General features: G+C 39.1%; 1 protein-coding gene across 2 annotated transcripts in view; it reads left to right on the top strand.

The window, feature by feature from the left end:
• Positions 1-690: 690 nt before the first annotated feature.
• Positions 691-22,515, top strand: part of Dync2h1 (dynein cytoplasmic 2 heavy chain 1) — a 204,942-nt gene continuing 183,117 nt past the window's right edge. For both annotated transcript variants that reach the window (XM_055615497.1, XM_055615496.1), the window contains exons 1-18: positions 691-895; positions 2,238-2,408; positions 2,778-2,913; positions 5,059-5,177; positions 6,593-6,737; positions 7,239-7,471; positions 8,137-8,271; positions 8,378-8,491; positions 8,586-8,697; positions 9,493-9,617; positions 10,939-11,114; positions 11,945-12,140; positions 15,530-15,625; positions 16,160-16,312; positions 16,817-16,915; positions 17,818-17,957; positions 18,069-18,297; positions 19,325-19,452. In XM_055615497.1, coding sequence (XP_055471472.1) covers positions 701-895; positions 2,238-2,408; positions 2,778-2,913; positions 5,059-5,177; positions 6,593-6,737; positions 7,239-7,471; positions 8,137-8,271; positions 8,378-8,491; positions 8,586-8,697; positions 9,493-9,617; positions 10,939-11,114; positions 11,945-12,140; positions 15,530-15,625; positions 16,160-16,312; positions 16,817-16,915; positions 17,818-17,957; positions 18,069-18,297; positions 19,325-19,452 — 2,702 coding nt within the window. In that variant the 5' untranslated portion in view covers positions 691-700. The remainder of the gene's footprint in view (positions 896-2,237; positions 2,409-2,777; positions 2,914-5,058; positions 5,178-6,592; positions 6,738-7,238; positions 7,472-8,136; positions 8,272-8,377; positions 8,492-8,585; positions 8,698-9,492; positions 9,618-10,938; positions 11,115-11,944; positions 12,141-15,529; positions 15,626-16,159; positions 16,313-16,816; positions 16,916-17,817; positions 17,958-18,068; positions 18,298-19,324; positions 19,453-22,515) is intronic.

The following is a 22,515-nucleotide window of genomic DNA, read 5'->3' as shown; positions in this document are numbered from 1 at the left end:
GATGTTTGCCTGCTTGTATGTATGGGCAGACTTCACAAGAGGGCGACCTCCCTTTCACACTCTGCCCCCGAACTGGGGTTAGGAATTCTTGTTAGACACCATGTGTATGTATGCTAAGAACTGAATCCCTGTCTTCTGCAAAGAGCAACAGGAGCTCTTAATTACTGATTTACCTTAACCGGTTTGCTTTTATTTTTTTTATTTTTTATTTTTTTTAGTTATGGTTATGTAGGGTTACATAGCCTTATGTGCCAAGGCTACCCTCCAACTCCCAGGATTCTTCTGTTTCAGCATCAGAGATGCTCTGACTACAATTGTGAACCATCATGCCTGAATAAATGCTGATTTTAAAATCATCATCATCTCTTTTACAGCCTCACTGCAAACTTAGTTGTGAACTACTAAGTTCATATTACACAGATGTCGACCCTGATACTTGAGTGTGGTTCGCACGCGCAGGGGAAACACTAGGGAGCAGCATCTGAAGGAAAGATGGAGGAAGAAAGGATAGAAGGAGCTCTTGGCTTAGTCAATCGATGAGCGCCGGGATCCTCAGCCTTGCTTGCGCGCGCCAGAGGTCCTACTTCCGCTCCGCGGTGCACCAGCGTGGAGCGGTCGCCATAGCGACGGCCGCTGGCAACCTCGGAGTGCAGAGGTGAGGCCGCTGAGCCGCTCCCGGTCCCTCTAGGACTCCGCGGCTATGGCGGGAGGTCCCGGGGACGTCCGCAAACTCTTTCTTTTCACGACCACCCAGAATTACTTCGGGCTGAGGCCGGAGGTCTGGGACCAGCCTCCGCTGAGCAACTGCCTGGAGGTGAACAACTTCTTGGACGACGGGAACCAGATGCTGCTTCGGGTGCAGAGGTCCGAAGCTGGGCTGGCCTTCTCCAACACGGTAAGGCCGTGACCTGGCCTCTCCTGCCCAAGTGCCCAGTCTGACCTCGCCTTCCCTCCTTCAGGTCCCAGGTCATGATGCTAGGCCTGAAGACAGGCTCAGCCTTGCCCAGGATCCCTGGGGCTCAAGCTGTCCCCACCTTGGCGGTGGAGTGCCCACCAGATAGTAGTTTACCTTTCCACACAGAACAATAAGCACCTTTGCTCTTTCTTTTGAGACAGTCTGGCCCTTCCAGGCTGGCCTGCAATCTGAGCCTTGAGCGATTTGACTGCATAACTGTTTAAGACATCTTTATTCTCTCCTTCCTTTGAACTGCAGCTTGGCCAATTTATTGTGAACGCAGCTAAGCTACGTAACCACACATGGTTGTATTTTCAAAGCTGATAAATATTGACCCTTGAATTTCAGATAATTTTTATCCTCATAAAATATGACAGTTTGACAGTAAAGTTTCTGCTTCTTCCTGGTGACAAATTATTGTAACAATTAGGATAAAAGTGACACAAATGTCTATAAGGAGAGTAAGGTTTATAAATCTTTACTTCATTGGCTTTCTGGAAAAAGGAGAAAAAAGGGAAAAATTTTGAGCAGTATACTTTTTGGCTAATAAACTGATTACTGTAAATTGACATCTTTAGCACCGATTCAGTATTTTACAGTTAAGTAGCGTATTTCACTTTTTGGTTTTTGATTTACTCATTTAATTTTGAGACAACCTAGCTTTCTAGTCCAGATTGTTCTTGACCATGTCATCCTTTTGTCTCAGCTTCCTCCTCAGTGCTGAGATAACAGGCATGTACAGCAAATCCAGATTGTGTACCATTTTAAATAATCACGCTGTGTGATCATTTAATTCAAAGTTGGATGTTCAAACTCTGTACAAAGAACAATTTTGGCTATGGTAAAGATAGTTTTAGGAGATAGACACGGTCATTTTGGCAGTTTAAATGTAATGTAAACTTTCCATAGGTGACGAGCTGAAAGTTTTGCTAAAACCTGGGGGCAGTAGTGGAGTACCCGCCATTGTGTACGAGGGGAATTCAGCCTTGATTACTGAATTACTGAATCTGGCCCAACTGAAAAGTTAGCTGTGGGTGTCAGCAACAAATAGGGTTTACGCCCATAAAACTTACTAGGGTAGCTTTATGATAAGCACATGTAAGTGGAAATTCATATAAAACCCGGTTATCACTAAGAAGCAGAAACAATTAGTTTGAATGTTATTTTTAGCTATTTTTTTTCCAGCAGGTATAATTCTAGGGATAAAACATGTTAGCGCAACATTTCTTTCAAATACTAAGTTTTATGAAGATGACTTCAGATCATTTGTTTATCACTTTAGATTGATTTTGATGACACAAAAGACAAAGTGCTCGTGTTTTTCAAGCTCCGACCTGAAGTAATTACAGATGACAATCTACATAACAACATTCTTGTCTCATCTATGCTGGAATCACCTATCAATTCCCTTTACCAAGCAGTACGCCAGGTGTTTGCACCCGTGTTGCTAAAGGTGAGTGCACTACTTGTGGATTGATTTTTATGTGGGTATTTTGGTCAGTCAGGAAAAGGACATACATATTATTTCATTTACTGTTTAATGTGTTTTAGTTTATTTATTGAAAATATTTTTAGTGTCAAACTTCTAATGTTACTTTAAGCTTTGTAGAGGAATAATGAATAAAGCTATGAAATGAAACTCACATCATCTTTTACATAGCTGTAATGTACTGAAGGGATTTTTGGAAATTTTTATTTGTTGAAGTGGAAGTTGAAGCAGGCTTTCAAGGGAGCAGAGACTTGTGGACTTTGTTTGTAGATTTTTTTTTTTTTTAAGTAAGCTTTACTGATAATGTGTTGCTCTTGTCTGTTTTTTATTTAGGACCAGGAATGGAGCAGAAACTTTGATCCTAAACTTCAGAATCTTTTGAGTGAACTAGAAGCTGGTTTGGGTGTTGTTCTACGAAGATCGGATACTAACTTACCCAAGCTGAAACTTAAGGAAGATGATACAAGAGGTATATAACGATATATAATGTTTTATTTCCATAATGTACTTATCAGAGTTTTATTACTACTACTGCTCTTATTATTTTGCATTTTACTTAGAAAGAGAACGAGGGTAAATACTTGTGTGCTTGAATATTTGTGTGGCATAGCACACTTGCAGTGGTCAAAGGACAGCTTGTGAGAGTCAGGTCTCTCTTTCCAGTTTATTGAGTCCTGGGATCAAACTCAGGTTGACAAGATTAGTGGCAAGCACCTTTTACCACTGAGCCGTCTTTCTGGTCCTCAAAAATAAGCTTATAATATAATCATCAGTGCTGGCTAGTTTTATGTAAATTTGACACAATCTATAGTCATCTGAGAGGAGGAAACCTCAATTGAGAAAATGCCTCAGTAAGATCAGGCTGTAGGTAAGCCTATAGAGCATTTTAATTAGTGATTGATGGGAGAGGGCCTGGCCCATTTGTGGATGGTGCCACCCCTGGGATGATGGTCCTGGGTTCTATGAAAAAGCCGGTTGAACAGGCCATAGGGATTAAGCCAGTAAGCAGCCCTCCTCCATGACCTCTGTGTTAGCTCCTGCCCTGTTTCATTTCCTATCCTGATTTCTTCCATGATGAACAAGTGATATGAAGAAGTGATATGGATACATGAGCCAAAGAAACCATTTCACCTCCCTCTGGGGACAGGGTGCAGTCTTGCCAGGACACAGAGAAAAGACAATGCAGCCAATCCTGATAGGCTAGGGTCAGATGGAAGGAGAGGAGGTCTTCCCCTATCAGTGGACTAGGGGAGGGACATAGGGGTAGGAGGGGGTGACTGTGAGGAGATGAGGGAGGGGGCCTCAGCCACGATACAAAGTGATAAATTGTAATAAATAATAATAAAAAAATAAAAAATAATGAGAAAAAAAGAGAAACCCTTTCATCCTGAGTTGCTTTGGTCATGATGTTTAATTACAGCAGTAATAATCCTGACTAGGCCACCATCTGTAGCAAACTCACAGTATAAAGTGGTCATTTCATTAATACATTAGCAAATAACTATATTTCTTCCCAGATTTCTTTCTGTGTTTTTGGAGCTTCTGTGAATATAAGATTTTTAAAAAACTGAGTAGATTTTATGGGTTTGGAGAAGAAAATGTTCTTTTCAGCACTGGGTAGTTTATAGAAATTGAAAATAGAGTCGTTATATTCAGTGGTTATATCCTATAACACATACCTTGTGTGACGTGCCTGACCAATACTTTCTCTGTATTTCTCAGAGCTGTCTTGTGCTAGCATTTTTGACCAATTTGAAGCTTAAAAATGGAAACTCTGACACCAAGCAGACCACAGAAGGGGCATTGTTTATAACACAAGAAAGGAAACCAGTGGGTAAAGCATGGCTTTGACTTCACCTAGAAGCATGTGTATCTGATGTTTCAGATCTTTTACTGCCTTGCTACAGAATGTGGGAACAATGAAGAATGACTGGTTCTATACCTTGTGAAGATAATAGACCACCAACTTTTATTATATAATGTATTTTATTGGATCCTATTTATACTTTTATTGTGGGAATAGATAAATTTCTTCTTCTGAACAAAATGGATTGTATAAACTACAAATAATATTTAAAAATATTGGAAACACAAATTATTTTTTGCTCAAATAATCAAACAGATGCTCTTTAAAATGTATCCCTAAAGAATAGTACTTACCATGTGATAAAGCATACAAAAGTTATCTAGTTCATTAGGATATTTAAAAGAGAATTTAAAAATAAAACTTTTGCTTATACTTTCAAATTAAGTTGAAAACACTCATTGATTATAATTTTTTTTTTTTGGGGGTGGGATTTACAAGCATGGATGGTATCAGGGCCAGATTTAGGGATCACTGTGTTGGACCAAATTCACAGACTTAAGATGCTGAATGACCGTCTTGTTAGAAATGGCTTACAAAGCAGGTAGGAATTACCCAACATCAGACTCATAAACAGGACCTGAACTGTAAAGTAGGGGCAGTTAGTGTTTCAGTGAGAATTTACTGTTGGTAGGGGTTATAAGGTAATTTTTCTGGACCGAACCTGAACCAGCAGAAGAACCAAGTAACATTTCTCCTTTTCTTTTTCTGTTAGTAGCTAATTTTTTTTTTCCTCTTAACTTTTCTTAGGTATTCTCACACCAAGTGATGAGTTCCAGTTTTGGATAGAACAAGCTCATCGAGGAAATAAACAGATTAGTAAAGAAAGAGCCAGTTATTTTAAGGAACTTTTTGAAACAATTGCAAGGGTATGTATTTAAACATAGTTTTCTAACCTAGGCTTTTTATAATTGGACCTTAGGATTCATTTTTCAGTGTATTTTTCTCTTTTAAAATCTACTTTTCAGTTGCAAGCAAGATACATAATTTACAAACCCCTAGAATTTACTTATATGTTTAAAATATGTAAAATATGAAAATAAAATCATTACATTCTAATCCATTGGAAGTAATTTTCCTCAAAAGCAAATATGGTTTTCCAAAGTCCTGAGAGATAAACAAAATCCAGGATCTGGCAGGTGGCTCCTGGGTGAAGCGCTTGCTGTACAAGTGTGAGGCTGTGAGTTCGGATCCTGCCTGCCTCTGCAGGCCAGTGCTGCGATTGCTGACGGGAGATCTGTGGGTGCTTGCTAGCCAGCTAGCTAGTCTAAATGCAGAGCTTCAGGCTAGGCTCTTTGAGAGACCCAGTCTCAGAGGAAAAAGCGGCAAGAAGAGTATACACACACTTGACCTTCAGACTCCATATTTACATCTACAAACAAATGCTTACGTCCACCCATGTGCAATCATACGTACATAATACATGCATTTATTACACATACAAACCCAGTATGCCGACAGATTTATCTATGTAGACATAATATGTTCTTTTGACAGAATGACTTAAACTAGTAATTAATTCTAAGTAATTTAAAAATAGGAAGTCTTACTTTTATGGCTGATTATCCCTTGCTGTATGTACTTAAGAGTTTAGTAAGTGATTGTTTTAAGTATGCTTGTAGTATTTTCAGAACAAACAGCAATTTTCTATTTGTTTCCATTATTTTATTAACGGTATTATTTTTATTTTTCAATGTTACGTCAGTGTTTATTATTGTGGTATGTGTGTGGGCAAGTGTGCCTTGGCACACATGTAGTGGTCAGATAAGGACAACTTTGTGGAGTCAGTTCTTTCCTTGTACCTTTGCAGGAGTCCCAGGGATCAAACTCAGGTCACTAGGCTTGTGTGGCAGGTTCCTTTCCCACTGAACCCTCTTACCAGTCTCAACAGAATCATGTTAATGGTGTGTTTGAAGTGTGTTAAAGTTTGTGATGACCTTGAGAAACATAGAATAATGAGTTTGTGCCGTTCTTTTTGTAGTCACCACATTACACAGCACAGCACATGACTGAATAAAGAACATGTGAATTATAGTCCACCGCCTCTCTGGGAAACCCAACTTAAAGAAACTCCGCTAAGGGTGGAAATAGAGGAAAAGTCTTTTTACTGTTATTTTTTTCAGCCTTTTGTGATATTTATGTTGATGGAGGATATTTGCAAAAAGAAGTCAGAAAAAGGGAGAGGAAATTAGATTTACAGCAATTGAGAAAGTCTGGGAACATTTTGAGTATCAGTTAACACGTGGATGTAACTATGTTTCACAAGAATGCATTTTGTTTTCAGGAATTTTATAACTTGGACAGTCTGTCCTTGCTAGAAGTTGTTGACTTGGTGGAGACTACTCGGGATGTCGTAGATGACGTGTGGAGACAAACGGAGCATGACCATTACCCGGAGTCACGCATGCTGCATCTCCTCGACATCATAGGTATAAGCTATGGGAAATAAGCTTTGGGGACTTGGCAGATCTGTTTTTCCCTCCCTCCCTTCCCTCCCTCCCTCCTTCATCCTTCCCTCCCTCCTTCCACCCCTTCCTGCTTCCCTCCCTGCTTTTCTTTTCCTGAAGTTCTTAAAATGCTTATTAATGCAATTCTTGCTATTTAAAGTAACTTAATAAATCACTTAGATTTATCTACATAATTTTTGTTTATAGTTGGTATAGTTCCTATATGTAAGATACTTTGATCATTAATAGAACTAAATTTATATTTTTGGTGTTTATGCATGTTAATTAATTAAAAATACAGATTTATTTATGAGTATGTTTAGTACCACATAGATCAGCAGAGGGTCTCTGGTCCCTTGGACTTGGAGTTATAGGCATTTTTGAGTCACCTGATGAGATCATATGTGCATGTTAATTTTTTTTAAGTTTATATTTTATAATTTTGTAAGTATTTCCATATAATCTTGCTTTATGTTTTATTAGGTGGTTCATTTGGAAGGTTTGTTCAAAAAAAGCTGGGAAGTTTGAAACTGTGGGAAGATCCTTATTATATTGTGAAAGAAAACCTTAAAGCTGGGATTTCAATTTGCGAACAGTGGGTGATAGTCTGCAGTCACCTCACAGGTCAGGTGTGGCAGCGTTACGTCCCTCACCCTTGGAAAAATGAAAAGTATTTTCCAGAAACTCTTGACAGACTGGGCAAACGCCTGGAGGAGGTACTAGTTTGATGATTGCCTCTTTGTCTTTAAGTGCAAGTGGGTTTTCATTGATCTGTGAATGTGTTTTACAATTGATGAACAGGTGTGAATGAAATGAGCTTTGGTTTGGTGAACATAGAAATTAATGTCATCTGAGATAAGCTATGCTCTGTCATGCAAGGTACACAGTGGGTACTAAGTCTTAGTTCCCTCCTTTTCTTAGATGTGTGAGTGGTCAGCATGCTATTTGTGAAATACTGTTTTGTTCTGTTGTAAACAATGGAGCACAGCTTCTCCTGTGTGGTTGCTCTCAAGCTTTCCCTTGGCTACTGATGTTGCTTCAGAGTTTGGCTCTCTTTGAAGGATGTGCTCAGTGGAAATATTTCAGTTTCTCATTTACTTCAGCTATGAGCTTTCATGAAAAGTTATTAAGTTAGTTTCAAAGGAAGGCAAAATGAGATTGCAGAGATAATTTCACCCCTTGCTTAGGAGAAACACAATTAAAAAAAATTGTTTTTGGTATGGAATATTCCAAACATACATAAAAGAGTGATATAGTTGCACTTTTGTTCATTTTACAGAAGCTACTGTAAAACAATTTGTGTAAACTCTTTAGATTTTAGTCCCATCTTACAGAGGGTTTTAGTATGATGCATTTTATGTTTTAACACATTATATTTCAGGTTTTGGCTATTCGAACGATTCACGAGAAGCTCTTGTACTTTTTACCTGCCAGTGAGGAGAGAATAATATGCCTGTCTCGAGTGTTTGAGCCTTTTACTGGCATGAACCCCGTTCAGTACAATCCATATACTGAGGTTGAGTCTATATGTTCTTATGTCTTTAATTGTCTTTTCTGTTCTTGAGTTTTAAAGGTTGCTTTTAAAAAACTGTACAGTCTAACAGCACAATTAATTTGTTTAGCCTTTATGGAAAGCTGCAGTGTCTCAGTATGAGAAAATCATTGCACCCGCTGAACAGAAAATAGCAGGGAAACTAAAGAATTATATCTCAGAAATTCAAGACAGTCCACAGCAGGTAAACCATCAAAAGACTTCATGTAATTTTTTTGTAGGCTATTTTATGTGTGGCTGCAGTGAGATAAACATGTGCTCGCTTTGTTTTATATCAGCTTCTTCAAGCATTTCTAAAATACAAAGAACTGGTGAAACGTCCAACTATCAGCAAAGAACTGATGTTAGAAAGAGAGACTTTGCTGGCAAGACTTGGGGACTCAACTAAAGGTAAGGTTCACTGGAGCTAACTGTTTCCTTGAGAAATGCTTTCATGCTGGCTGTTTCTATTGTTAGGATTAAAAAGTACATTACCACAGCTTTATGAGAACATTGATTTATTTATGATATAAGTGATAGATTTGTTTTTATTTTTATTTTATTTTATTTTATTTTTTAATTTTATGTGTGTGTCTTACCTGCAAGTATGTTTCGGCACTATGTGAATTCTTGGCTACCATGCAGGTCAGAAGAGGGTGTAAGATCCCCTAGAGCTTTATGGATATGTGGGTGCTGGAAATTGAAAGCAGTGCTTTTAACTGCTGAGCTATCTCTCCAGTCCTTAAATTTGTTTTTAAATTAGCAGATTGATTTTTCTGTATCTTACTTAGTGCATTGTCTTAGTTTCTTTTCCTTTTATTGTGAAAATACACCCTGACTAAAGCAAATTAAAGAATTATTTTAACTGACAGTTTAAAGTTATAGTCCAGCACAAGTCAGGGTAGTCAGAAAAAAGCAGTTACGCATACATGCTCATGCTCAACTCGCTTTTCTCTCCTGCAAAGTTAAGTATTCCCCCCGCCCCACCAAAAGAGGCTTCTTCCCACATCAGTTAATATACAGTAACCTCCTGAGTCTGCATTCCCGTAGATTCTGCATTGTGTCATGTTGACAGCACTGGTCATCGCATATATCCCAAGCCTCCTGTGGTGCAGTGAGGACCAATATCCACAACATTTCCAATGCAGCTCGAATTGTTGAAGCTTCCAGTACTTCTGTGTAATTTATTTGATTTGAATGATATAGATTTTCGGTTGGACTTTGAGAATCGGTGCCGAGGAATTCCTGGTGATGCAACTGGACCACTTTCTGGCAAAAATCTTTCAGAAGTTGTCAATAATATTGTTTGGGTTCGTCAGTTGGAATTGAAGGTAATTGTTTTAATACAGTTGAGCAGTGAACATTCAAAACATGCTAAATTAAGGTATAAGACAGAGGTTCTAAGATCACTCCTTTCCCATACATTTCTTGTTGTTGTGCCCTGGTGCCAGAGAAGCAGCTGTAGGGAGAGGGATTTGCTTTGGCTGACAGTGAGTTTCAGGATGAGTGGTCTGCTTGCTGCGGCTCTATGCGTGGTAGCTGGAGCTTGTGGCATGACATCTTGGAAGCAGAGAGCTGGGTGCAGAACCTGGCTAAGCTGTGACCTTATCCTTACCCCATGGCTACACATTGTCAGCTGGGCTCAATGTCCAAGGGACACCACAGTTTCCCAAAACAGAGCCATGTGCTGAACTACCTAATTGAGTAGGATGCAGTTTACCTTCATGCCCTGACATCTAATTTTCACTGAAATGTAAAGAAGTCTAAGAACAAATATATGGAGGAGATTCTGGTTCTATTCATGTTCTGTATAGAGGTGATTATCATGTTGTGTCACTCAGTGCCTTTGAAAGCATCTGTGAAGACTGGATCTTTGATACTAGATTTAAAGACATAGTTGGGAAATCCTGATGGTTTGAAAGTTTGTCTGCAAGTATTTTTTTCTGTCCCTAAGACACTTTAGTTTAGAAGTTAAAGGAGAGGTGAAAGGTAATTCGACATAATTGTCTATTATAACGTTAGTAAAATTGACCGAAAGCTCTTTTGGATGTGCCATGAATCTGTGGAGGGTTTGATTTTGACTTGTATGACAAGCATTAATGGATTGATAATGGGGCCTGTGATCAAGAGAAAAGGTCATGGAATATTAAAAACCCACTTTGCAAATTTGTACCTTTGAACTGTATTTTGAAATATTTTGCCTCATATTTTTCATCAGTCATTTCTCGAGAGTACCAGAATGGACAGTTATGGAAGAAGATATGTTTCTGTCTTAGCTGATATTCTAATCTGTTGAATTACTATTGTTTGCACTATTAAGAAAACATTTAGCAAATGGGCAGTTATTGTGAATATGTTTAGGAGTAATGCAGCTACGTCTTGGAGTTTTCTCTGAAATATTAGTGGAGTACAGTTCTTGTGTGGCTTGCCTTTTCTTCACTTAATCCTTTGTATTTTGCTTTGTTTGGGCTGTCCTCTTGGATTTTATTATTCAGAAGTCAGCTAGAAGGTGATACGCTTATTCTTATGGAAAAGCTTTTTTCCTTGTTTATAAATCAAAGGAAATTTGTAAGTCTCAAGTCAGAGAAAGGATCTCCTTATTTTAAAATTTTGTAAGTATTAATGTGTATCTTTGTCATTTGATTTTTTAAGGTAGATGATACTATCAAGATTGCAGAAGCCCTTTTGTCTGACCTACCAGGATTTCGAACTTTCCATCGGAGTGCTGAAGATCTCTTGGACCAGTTTAAGCTTTATGAACAGGAACAGTTTGATGACTGGTCCAGGGAAGTTCAGTCAGGGCTATCTGATTCCAGATCAGGCTTGTGGTGAGTGCCAGTCCACTGAACTGTAACCACAAATCCACGTGTTAGTAATCCATGTGGCAAGATGGACAGAGCCTTTCTCCTTTCTTCAGACTTGCTTTTTATTTTAAAGACTTACTTTTATTATTTTTATGTGGATTGTGAATGTCACATGCGTGTTCCATTGCCCTCAGAGGCAAGAAGGGCACCAGGTGACTAGAGTTAGAGGAGACTGTGGACCCCTGACTTGAAGTGTTGGGTCCTCTAGGAAAGCAGGGCCATCTCACTGGTCTGGAGTATGCTGTAAGTCATCGAGGTTGGGAATGTTGATTATACAACTGTAGTTGACTGCTTGTTTCTCTCTATTCACATGTCCTTTTCTTGGAACAGCAGGTTAATTCTGAGAATTAAACATTTCTTCTGTCATGATAACTTGTTATGGAGTATCATACATTCTTTTTTTTCTAGTTTTTTAATATCACACTTGTATGCATAATCTCTTTAAATTGCAATTTATATTACTTTTAAACCTTTTAAGAAATAAGTATTTTCCTATGAGATCCCAAATAGTAAGCCTTTGGTAAGTATTTACTGAATTTTATTCAATATTTTATTAGTTATCCTTATTTTAGTAGCAATTCATTGGCTGTGACTAGATAAACAAATCTACATTTCTTTGTACCTGCAGTCAGTTTTCGACAGTATATTATCATCTCTCTTTTAGACACTTAACTATTAGGTTTGCAGAAAAGTTGAACAAAGTGCTGTGTTTCATCAGACAAAATGATAAGAATAATAAAGCTTCAAAGATTCCTCTTTATTTATTTAAAAAAAATTTTTTTTTAATGTTTTAGTATTGAGGCTAACAGTCGAATAATGGAGTTGGATCCTAATGATGGGGCATTAAAAGTGCATTATTCCGATCGTCTGGTGATTCTTCTGCGAGAAGTCCGTCAGCTTTCTGCCCTGGGCTTTGTCATTCCTGCCAAAATACAGCAGGTTGCAAATGTTGCTCAGAAGTTCTGCAAGCAAGCCATCATTCTTAAGCAAGTATGAGTACACCTTTGAAGATGTTTTTGTTCTTAATTATTGTGTGAAATTAGACTATGTTAAGGGATTTTTTTCTGCTTTTAATTTTTTATGCTACTGTAATAGATTTATTACCTTGTAAATTTAGGGTTTGCTAAATGACTAAATTAAAATCTGATTTTAATCTATATAGGAATTTTAAAACTTAAGACAATATTGTCATTAATTTTCATTCTAATATCATTTGGAAAAATAACATTATTCCTTCTTTCCTTCCCTTTGTAACATTTCCATTGTTTTCTTTTTCTTATTACTTAAAAAGGTCTTAAAAGAACTCTAATCAGAGTTCTCCTACCTTTATGATAGTCACAGGGGATTGCCAGGTTTATTGGTCTTGGTGTACTTATTTGTACCGTGCTGTTGTTTCTCTGTTTAAAACAAGCACTGTTTACCTGGTTGTCTACAACCTGGATCAGGTCCCAGCTCAGTTTACCCCTTTGGCGTCCTCTGCTGACACTCTTTGCAGTGCTCTGCCACTGTTCAAATGCTGCAGAGAATCAACTTAGAAAGTGTATTTTGGCTCACAGGTTTAGCAGTTTCAGCCCATGATCAGTTGGTCTGCATTTGGGCCTACACCAGGGCAGCTTACTGTAGGAACATGGGTGGGTTAAAGCCAGTTATCATGGCTGGGAAGCAAAAATGCAAGAAGGGGTGGGAGGCCTCACAATTCCCTAGGAGAGCATATATTGCCATTGCTCTAAAGACTGTCCACTAAGTCCTACCCCTTTTTAATTAATTACTTGAGACAGGGTCTCACAATGTAGCCCTGGGCGGCCTGGGACTAGTAATGTAGACGAGGCTGGTTTCATATTAGCCTGCTCCTACCTCTCGTGTTAAAGGTATGTGCCACCACTTCCAGACCAACTTTGTTTTTTAAAAAAATACTTTTTATTTTTGACATTTTCACAGCTTCAGATATGTGTACAGTGTATCTTGATCAGACCCACTGTCATTTCCCTCCCCCTATCCATTTGGAGTCTCTCTAACATCCTATCCTGTCTTCATTCCTCTTAACTTATTGAGTTCTCTCAGTGCTGCTCATCTATGCATGAGTACAGGGCTCTGCACTTACTCTAGGTGACTTAGCAGAGACCACAGGTGTAACAGCAGCCCTCAGCTGCCAGCAACTTCCCAGCTGGAGTGAGGTCTTGGGAGCTCATCTCCCATCAGTGTGGGAATCCTCTTTTGATCTTGTACAGTAACCACAGCTGCTGTGAGCCCATAGTGCAAGGCCATGTCATGTCCAGAAGACATGTCACAGCATTCCTCTTATGTCCTGTATTATTTCCACCTCTTCACCCACCAGGGCCCTGTATCCTTGGGCAAAGAGTTAATAAGAATGTCTCACTGAGGCTTGAACACTCAGGAGTCACTGCTGCCAGCTTGTTGACTAGTTATGACTCTTCGCATTAGCTGCTGCCCACTGCAAAAAGAAGCTTCCCTCACCAAGGTTGAGAGCTACAGTATTCTGTGGTTACCAAAGTAAATAGGAAGCAGCTGACAATATGAACATTAAGTACAGAACCAACTGTAGACTTTTCTGTCACTACTGGGCCCTATGACCTTCCCAGCCATTTAAGCAAGTTTACAGTATCAGGCATGAATTCCCTTCTGGGGAGCGGGCCTTAAATCCAAGCAGAAAACAGTTTGCTACTGCTAACATGTAGCAGTCATACCACTATTGTAGCAGTGGGTACAAAGCAGTGGATACTACGATATTGCCTGGCAGCAATATCGTAGTAGGAAGGTCCAGTAAGGCCATGTTGCTGTGATGTGATACCAAGACTGAAGTAACTCTACAAAAGAAAGGATTTTAACTTTTTATTGTAAAATAAAAAGGTTTTATTTACTCTTTGTAAATTTTACATCATGCATCCTAATCTCATTCATCTCCTTGTCCCTCCATATCTGCCCTCCACCCTTGCAACAAAACAAAGGATTTAATTGGGGGCTTGCTTCATCCCCCACTTTTTTTCTCTCTTATTCTTTTACCACCTATCCCTAGTTAAACCTTTAGCCCCCAGGATTCTCCCGCCTAGTACTATCACTTTCTAAACCAATAAGCCTCCTACCTCCACTCACTCTCTTTCTGGTTTCCTGACCTCTCTGCATACTCCCGAGTTAAACACGCAGATCTAAAAATTTGAATCTAGAGTCAGTATATAAGAGAAAACGTGATCGTTCTCTTCTGGACCTAAGTTATTTCACTTTGTGTGGTATATTTTGGTTCCATCTATTTTCCTACAAATTTCATTTTTTTTTATATAGCTGAATAGAATCACAGTGTGTATATGTGATTTTCACTATTCATTTATCAGCTGATGGACACCAAGGCTGATTCCAGTTTCTAGCTATTTGAGTAGAGCAGCAATGAGCAAGGTATGGAGTTCTTTGTGAATATGCACAGAAGTGGTGTGTCTGGGACATATGGTAGTTCTAGTTTCAGCTTTTTTGGAACTTTCATTCTATAAAGTGCCTCCTATAAGAGCAAACATGAAAGATGTCCAGGAAAGAGTTCTGTGCTGAACTTGGGAGGGTGTGTGGTAAGGATGAGCCTTGTGAGTAGACGTTGTGCTAGTTTTGCTGTCAGTCAGGAAATTGCAAGTTATTCAGTGAGACAGTTATACAGGCTTCATGATAAGTGGTCAAGATGGAGATGCTATTAAATTACAACCTTCAGGCTTTCCACATCACTGGGCATATAGGAACATCAGCCCTGCGGATTAAGAGGAACGTCTGTTTCAGTGAGTCCTCCATTTCCCCACCGTAATGGGGAGCACATGTGTAATGGCTTTTCCATTATCACATAGCCAATGACTAGTTAGTTCACTGACTGCTCCCCTGCTCTTGCCCAGAGATCACCATGTGGATTAGAGGAGGGGACAGAGGAGGGGAATGTGGTTGGATTAAAGGTATATGTATAGGTTTTTGCTGATGTGGAACTTGAGAGAAAAGATGAAGAGAAGTAAAGTTTTGGTTTGAACAATGTACAGGCAATTGTGTTATATACTACAAAGGTCTCGAGTGCTGCTTGGGAGGTACGGGGGAAGGAAAGTCAGTCCTTCAGCACTGAGCCTTACTTTAGCACTGGATTCATTTCTTCCCATGTAGGCACTAAAATTTATTGTCTGTTTTGCCAGTCTTGGGACGTGACCTGATAAACTGTAGAAACTCCACATATATGTGTTAACTGGACATATTGAGTCATAAATTCTGATCTAGACTTGGAAAACTATTTCTGTTTAATTTTAGGAGTTATAAAAATTATTACTAGTCAAACAAAAATAAAGGAAAAGTACTAAAACCAAAATATGTTATTACTTGTTGCTAATTGGACTTGTTCTTTGTAGGTGGCACATTTTTACAATTCCATTGATCAACAGATGATTCAGAGTCAGAGGCCAATGATGCTGCAGTCTGCTTTAGCATTTGAACAGATAATTAAAGTAAGAGAGACCATCATGCTTATGATGCAAATAGACAGGTTCTTTATCAGTTTCCATTTCATCCTTCAGTCTAACAGCCACTGTGTGAGCTTGATTCACTTCTGTTTCCAAAGATTTCCTTCATTCTTAGCGACTAATGCCTCACTTTAGATTTAAGTAATTATAATACTATGCATCATTTTGGTTTTGGGTTTGATGAGTACCACTAATATGTCATGTACAGCTTACATGTTATTTTTTTTTTCTACTAAATTTGAGATCCTGTTAAACAGAGTTCTTGAGTGGCTTTTTTGTTGTTATTTGTTTTTTTTTTTTTTTTTTTTGTAACTTGTTTGATTTCTTGTTTATTCATAGGAAATTGGAAAAACTCATAGTAGGCTTTAGACTACATGGTACTTTGTGACTGCAAACTTTTTGGAATTTATGCTTTTAATCTTCATAGGAATCAGTGTTAAGAACAGTTGGGCTTTTAACATAAAATTAAACCTTTGGAAAAAGAGATGTATTTGAATACTATTGTCTATTATACTGTAGAATTCAAAGGCAGGAAGTGGAGGCAAGTCACAGATTACTTGGGACAACCCTAAAGAACTCGAAGGCTACATCCAAAAACTCCAAAATGCTGCAGAGCAACTTGCCACTGAAAACAGAAAGCTGAGAAAGTGGCACACTACATTTTGTGAAAAGGTACATTTTGTTTATAGAGCTTATCACACTGTGGATAGACTCGAATAAAAGTAATTAGTTTACAATTGCAGTTATTTTGAGATTTAAAGACGCAAAAATAAACAGTTTTATGTTTCTCTATACTTGACTTCCTCTGCTGTTAACAAGAAACCCAGCCGGAGTGCTGCTTTCAATACTGGGAAACTGCCTGCCTTTGCAGCTTGCAACGTTCCCAACTGAGTCTGTGTTCTTCCCCAGGAAAGAGCCCGTTCTTGTCTTTGCACTTAGTATCTGAGTGCGTGTGGCACTCTGCTCCTCACTCTCAGCCTTTCATGAGCTCCTTTCTTCTCATCCAGTGTGGGCAGAGACAGTGCCAAAGGATGTTTGCCCTCTCAGTACCTCAGTCAGGTACTGACAGGCCGTGTGGGCTGAGTGGTACTTTGTCCCCTGGTTAAAGCGGCTGCATCCCTGGAAAGTTCCCGTCTTCCTGACAGTCTCTGAGACTATTGCACATTATTTGCACAGGTGGTCATTCTTATGAATATCGACCTGCTTCGGCAGCAGCAGCGTTGGAAGGATGGGCTGCAGGAACTGAGAACTGGCTTAGCAAGTGTGGCAGCACAGGTGCGTGCGTGGGTTGTGCTTTGCGGTCCTGTCTTTTGGGAATCTGCATGCATGGCTCAGTGACAATGCATTCAAAGTCATAAACAGCTGTTGGTACCCACTAAGGAACATAGACTTCTCTGACTGGTACACATACAAATGCAGTAAATCACAGTGAATTTGGTGAGCTATGTACAGGTAAGTTCTGTGAGTCTTACAGAGTGCTAAGTCCTTGTTTAATTTGTAGTTTTCCTAACTTGCTGCTTATGGATTCATTGTTTGATATTCTCATTCAAGAGATTGTAAGCTCTGTAGAACACAAAGTTATATTGAAATCAAAGTCTAATGGTTGAAGTAACCGTCAGGATACTTTTTCTTCTTAGGGGCACATTTTCATGTGGATAGGCTCTGAGTTGAATTTGAGCCAGCTGTTTTGTATATTTTCCAGTTTTCAGAATGTAAAAGAAGAGCCCAAAGTGCTAGGATAGATGTCTTAGTGCTGGTGTGGAAGCAAACAACAATATCAAACAAAAGCCCACTATTTTGAGCAATCTAATTTAAGCTTCTTATTTTTAAAATATTCATTTTATTTAGGAAATAGGAAATGAAGGACATTTTAAGAACTTTGAAAAAATAAAAAAAATTCACAAAATAGAACATTGTAAAATTAGCTTCATATAAAAACTTAATGTTGTCTTGGGTTTTTAGTTGTAGTGAGCTTCGTGGGTAATTTTTATGGCAGTGAGATTTTCATATTGAATGTTTCATAAGCCCTTTTACTCAAAGTGCCAATTAGCGTTTCTTATTTTAAGATATTTAGAAAATGAGTTTTAAGCTGGTAAAGGTGCTTCATGTTGCTTGAAAATCAAAGTAAAAAAAGTCATTTAGTAGCAGTTTTCGAGTTGAAAATGTGAACATTTCAGGGATTCCAAGCCAGTGACATGCATGCGTGGAGGCAACACTGGAACCACCAGCTCTACAAGGCTCTGGAGCACCAGTACCAGATGGGCCTAGAGGCACTGAACGAGAACCTGCCCGAAATAAACGTCGACTTAACCTACAAGTATGATGCTTTCAAATCCTGATTTCATTCCAAGTTAAACGTTTCTAATATTTTGTATTTTAACTAGTATAATTAAGAAGGTTTAGAGTGTCATTAATATTGTCTTTCCAGACAGGGAAGGTTACAGTTCAGGCCCCCTTTTGAAGAAATCCGGGCTAAATATTACAGAGAAATGAAGAGGTTCATCGGCATTCCCAATCAGTTTAAGGGAGTTGGCGAGGCCGGAGATGAGTCAATATTTTCTGTCATGATCGATAGAAATGCGAGTGGATTTCTGACTATTTACAGCAAAGCAGAAGATCTGTTTAGAAGGCTGTCAGCTGTTTTACATCAGCATAAGGTACAGAGCCTGTGAATTTCTGCCCTTCTCAGAAATGTTAGTGATTTAGTAAGTATACAAATTAACATTTTCTCTTTGGTGAAATAAACTCAAAATGTAGTAAACCAGGGAAGCAGCATTGAGGACTCTTAATCTAGGTTTATGCTGCAAAGAGAAAGAAGTGATAGTCAACTTTGTCTTTATTTTATGAAGTTTGAGAAATGAGTTCTTTTTTTCTTTTAAGTGCTTACATCAGCTTGGAATGTGATGTGACATTTGCACCAATTTTAGTTCTGAAGAAAATGTATTTTGAGGGAGAGTGCTTGAATGCTAATTTAATTCAGATGATTTAAAGATATGCTAACAACTGGTGTACAGTCTGAGAAACCTGACACCTAGGTAGTTTCGTTTTTGTGGCAATATAGGGTGCACTTGCACAGCCTAGGTGGTACACGTCTGGGCTTTATAGTTCAGGCACCACAGCATAGGACACCTGTGCCTGTTTAAAGTGTCGCTGTGATGTGATATCTTACTGTGACTGTTGCTGAGTTAGTGGGTGACACTAAGCAACTTCACACACAAACTCTGATCTCTGTGCTCATTGTGCTGGACGAGAGTCAGGTCAGAATTTGGCTAGTTCCTCAGGTGCCCACACGGCAGGGTCTGCATTTCAGTGGTCTAGGTTGGTGGGTAGTCACACACCTGCAGCCTGCGCTTTGTAGGAGAGACTCTACCCTCGCGTTTTATGTGTTTAATCTGAGGAGAGCTTCTAAACCAGTGTATTTTTTTCACTTTGCTGGTCTTTTAAAAAAATATTTATTTTTATTTGATGAGTATTAATTGATGTTTTGCCTGCATATACGTCTGTGGTCTGTGTGAGGGTGTCCCCAGAACTGAGGTTACAGATGGTTGTAAGCTGCCAGGAGCCAGTGCTCTTAACTGCTCACCCATATCTCCAGCCCCACTTTGTTGATCTTAATCAGTGGATCCTGTCTTTTTGATGTAAGCATTGGAGTTCCCTTTCATTAATATGATTTTTCTTCTTTAGGAATGGGTTGTGATTGGACAAGTTGACATGGAAGCTCTAGTCGAAAAGCACCTTTTTACTGTTCACGATTGGGAGAAAAATTTTAAAGCACTGAAAATAAAAGGGAAAGAAGTTGAACGCCTTCCCAGGTATGAGAAGTTGATGTACTTGTGTCACACAATAGTTTGATGTGACTGTTAAGCACATACCTCTTTAAGGCAGATGGATCTCTGTGAGTTTGAGGCCAGCCTCACTTATATAGTGAGTTCCAGGACAGCCAGAGCTACACAGAAAAACCCTTTCTCAAACAACAACAAACAAACAAACAAACAAAAAAACAACAAAAGAAACAAAAAGAATCCCTCTTTAATGCGGTCAGCTTAGCTCCTCCTGTAGACCTCAATGGACACATTCCAAATACAGTCTGGGTAGGCAGTGCAAGCGATGAGAAGTCTGCGGTCTATGGACTGTTGGCTGAGGTCTGTTTGGGTAGAAGAGGTTGGAGGATGGGCCTCAATCAGGTATAGGATGAGGAGCTAATATTTAATACCGTCAAGCTGTACTTGGAAGCTGCTGCCTAGGCCTTTCAGAGAATATAAAGCTGATGGTATTTATCTCTACCCTTTGGCTATGCTGCTTCTCTTTGGAATGACCTGACAGGCCTGTAGCATAGAGGTACATCTAGGCACTGCTGTAAATGTGGACATAAGCTTCTGAGGGGGAATTTCATAACCCAGCTTTGTGAGAATGTATATCCCTGTTGCTAACTGAAATTTCATTTGCTGAAGCTGTTTCGACAATGAATTCCATGAAAATGAACATGCCATTTTATGAAAGTCAGTATCACCTTTTATTAACCTAGTTTTTCTTTTAGTATGTTTCTGGTGAACATTTGTAAGACAAAGACCTTCATATAAGTACAGGCAAGATGAAGAGAAAGCTGAGATCAGGTGCTTGCTGTGGTAGTGCGCAAGTGTGTTTGAAGGAAGCCGCATCTGCTGAGGGCCACAGGGAGTGGGCTCTGCAGTTAGCTCAGCAGCTGCTTGACTGTGCGCAATTCAGATATTAACCTCCGTTTCTTCTGCTTTAAAAACACTTGCAAATAAAACAATGCTTTTAAGGAGGATGTGGAGGAATTTACCTGTATATTACTGATACAGACTATGTTTTTAAAAGTTACTAGTTTTTAACTGTTGGAAATACTAAATGGACTATATTCTGTGTTAGACATTGAACTAAGTATAGGGATTCAGAGGGTATGGCTCACTGTCCCGATTTGGGACAAAGTCAGGGAAAGTTTTGATGGGGTATAACAAGCTTGAGGTTTTGAGATGTGGAAATACTTATCTGTCATGTCTACCTTCCTTTGTTTATTTTTATGGTATGGAGGACTGAACCCAGCTCCTTGTACATGGTAGGGACCTGCTATAACCCTGAGCTACAATCCCAGGCATTTTTACTTTTTATTTTAAGACTGTTTTCATTAAGCTGCACAGTTTATCTTGGAATTAGCTGTCTTCCTGCCTTATGCTCTTGAGTACCTGGGACTATACGCATATGCCAACACCATGAATTAGTAGACTTAGCTTGTTTCTAAAGTTTCATAATTAATACTTAGACAGTGCTCTGGCATTTGGCTTAAACATATCCTTAGGACTGGGTATGGCGGCATCTGTCTAGTCCCAGAAATTGGGTGGAGGAGGTCAAGAATTCAAGGCTGTTCTTGCCTATCAAGAGAAGTTGAAGCTAGCCTGGCTATGTGAAACTAAAAAGAAAAATTCTTAAGCTTAAAAAAAAATATTTCTTTTATTTCTTGAGATTTCAAGATAATTAGATCATTCTCCCTCCTTTCCTCTCTCCTAAACTTTTCATATACCTCTTGTTGCTGTTTTTGAAATTCATGGGCTCTTTTTTTTTTTTTTTTAAATTGTTGTTGGTGATGGTGATGGTGGGTATCTGTGTGTTTATTCCTTAGTCTATAAGTACAGCCTTCTCAGTCTGTATATTTTCAGGGCGGGCCATTTGGTATTAGTAACAATTGGTGTACTCTTCCGAGGGGAAGACTCTCTTCTATTTTTAATGTTGACTCTTTTCTATTTATACTGTTCTTTAGTTGCCTACAGTTCTTTGTGTAGGTTTGGGCTTTTCCCAGTCCACTTTGGCATATGTATTGTTGTTCTTGTTCAGCTCATGTTTAGGCAGCCATGTTGGTGAGACTTTATAGTTGTAGCTTTTGACATTTCTGGGAGACAGAGTCTCACAGCAAACTCCCTGGTCCTCTGGTTCTTACAGTTTTTCTACCCACCTCTATAATGATCTCTGAACTTCAGGTGTGTTGTATTATAGATGTATCCGTTGTTGGGACTGGCCTCTCTAACTCTGCCTTTTGATTGGTTGTGTGTGGTTTTCTATAGTTTCTCCTTCTGTTGCAGAGAGAAGGTTCCTTGAAGAGGTGTGAGGACTAACTACACTTACTTGTGGGTATAAGGATAAATATTTAGAATACAGTTAGAGACTGTGCTGGTTTAGTAAACCGGCAGTTGTAGGTTCCTCAGGATCCATGCTAGGATAAATTGAAAGGTAGGACATGATGGCACATGCCTCTAATCCCAGCATAGGAGGTGGAGATGGGAATGTCAAGGCCAGCTGCCTATGAAGATACCCTGTCTTGAACCAAACCAAAACAAACAAAAATATCCAAACTATAAAGCTAGAATGTTTGAGGCAAAACAAACTGTATTTGTTTTTGTTTTTGTGTTTTCCCAGTTCAGGGTTTCTCTGATTATCTCTGCTGTCCTGGAGTTCATTGTGTAGACCAGGATGGGCTCAAACTCAGAAATCCACTTGCTCATCTTTACCTTCTGAGTGCTGCACCTAAAGGTGTGTGTATTACCACTGCCCAGAAGAATATATCTTTTAAGCCAGGTGTGGTGGTGCATGCCTTTGATCCAAGCACTCAGGCAGAGGCAGAGGCAGACATAGGCAGATCACTGTGAGTTCAAGACCAGCCTGGTCAATGAAGTAAGTCCAGGACAGACAAGGTTACACAGAGAAGCCCTGTATCAAAAACAACAACAGCAACAAACAACAAAAGAAAGCAAAAACAAACAACCCCCCAACCCAATCTATCTATCTACCTATCCAGCTACCTATCCAGCTATCTATCTATCTATCTATCTATCTATCTATCTATCTATCTATCTATCTATCTA

This window comes from Psammomys obesus, unplaced genomic scaffold (assembly GCF_907164565.1).
Source record: "Psammomys obesus unplaced genomic scaffold, mPsaObe1.curated_primary_1811, whole genome shotgun sequence".
Lineage (NCBI taxonomy): Eukaryota > Metazoa > Chordata > Mammalia > Rodentia > Muridae > Psammomys > Psammomys obesus.
This window is presented reverse-complemented; position numbering and strand designations above follow the sequence as displayed.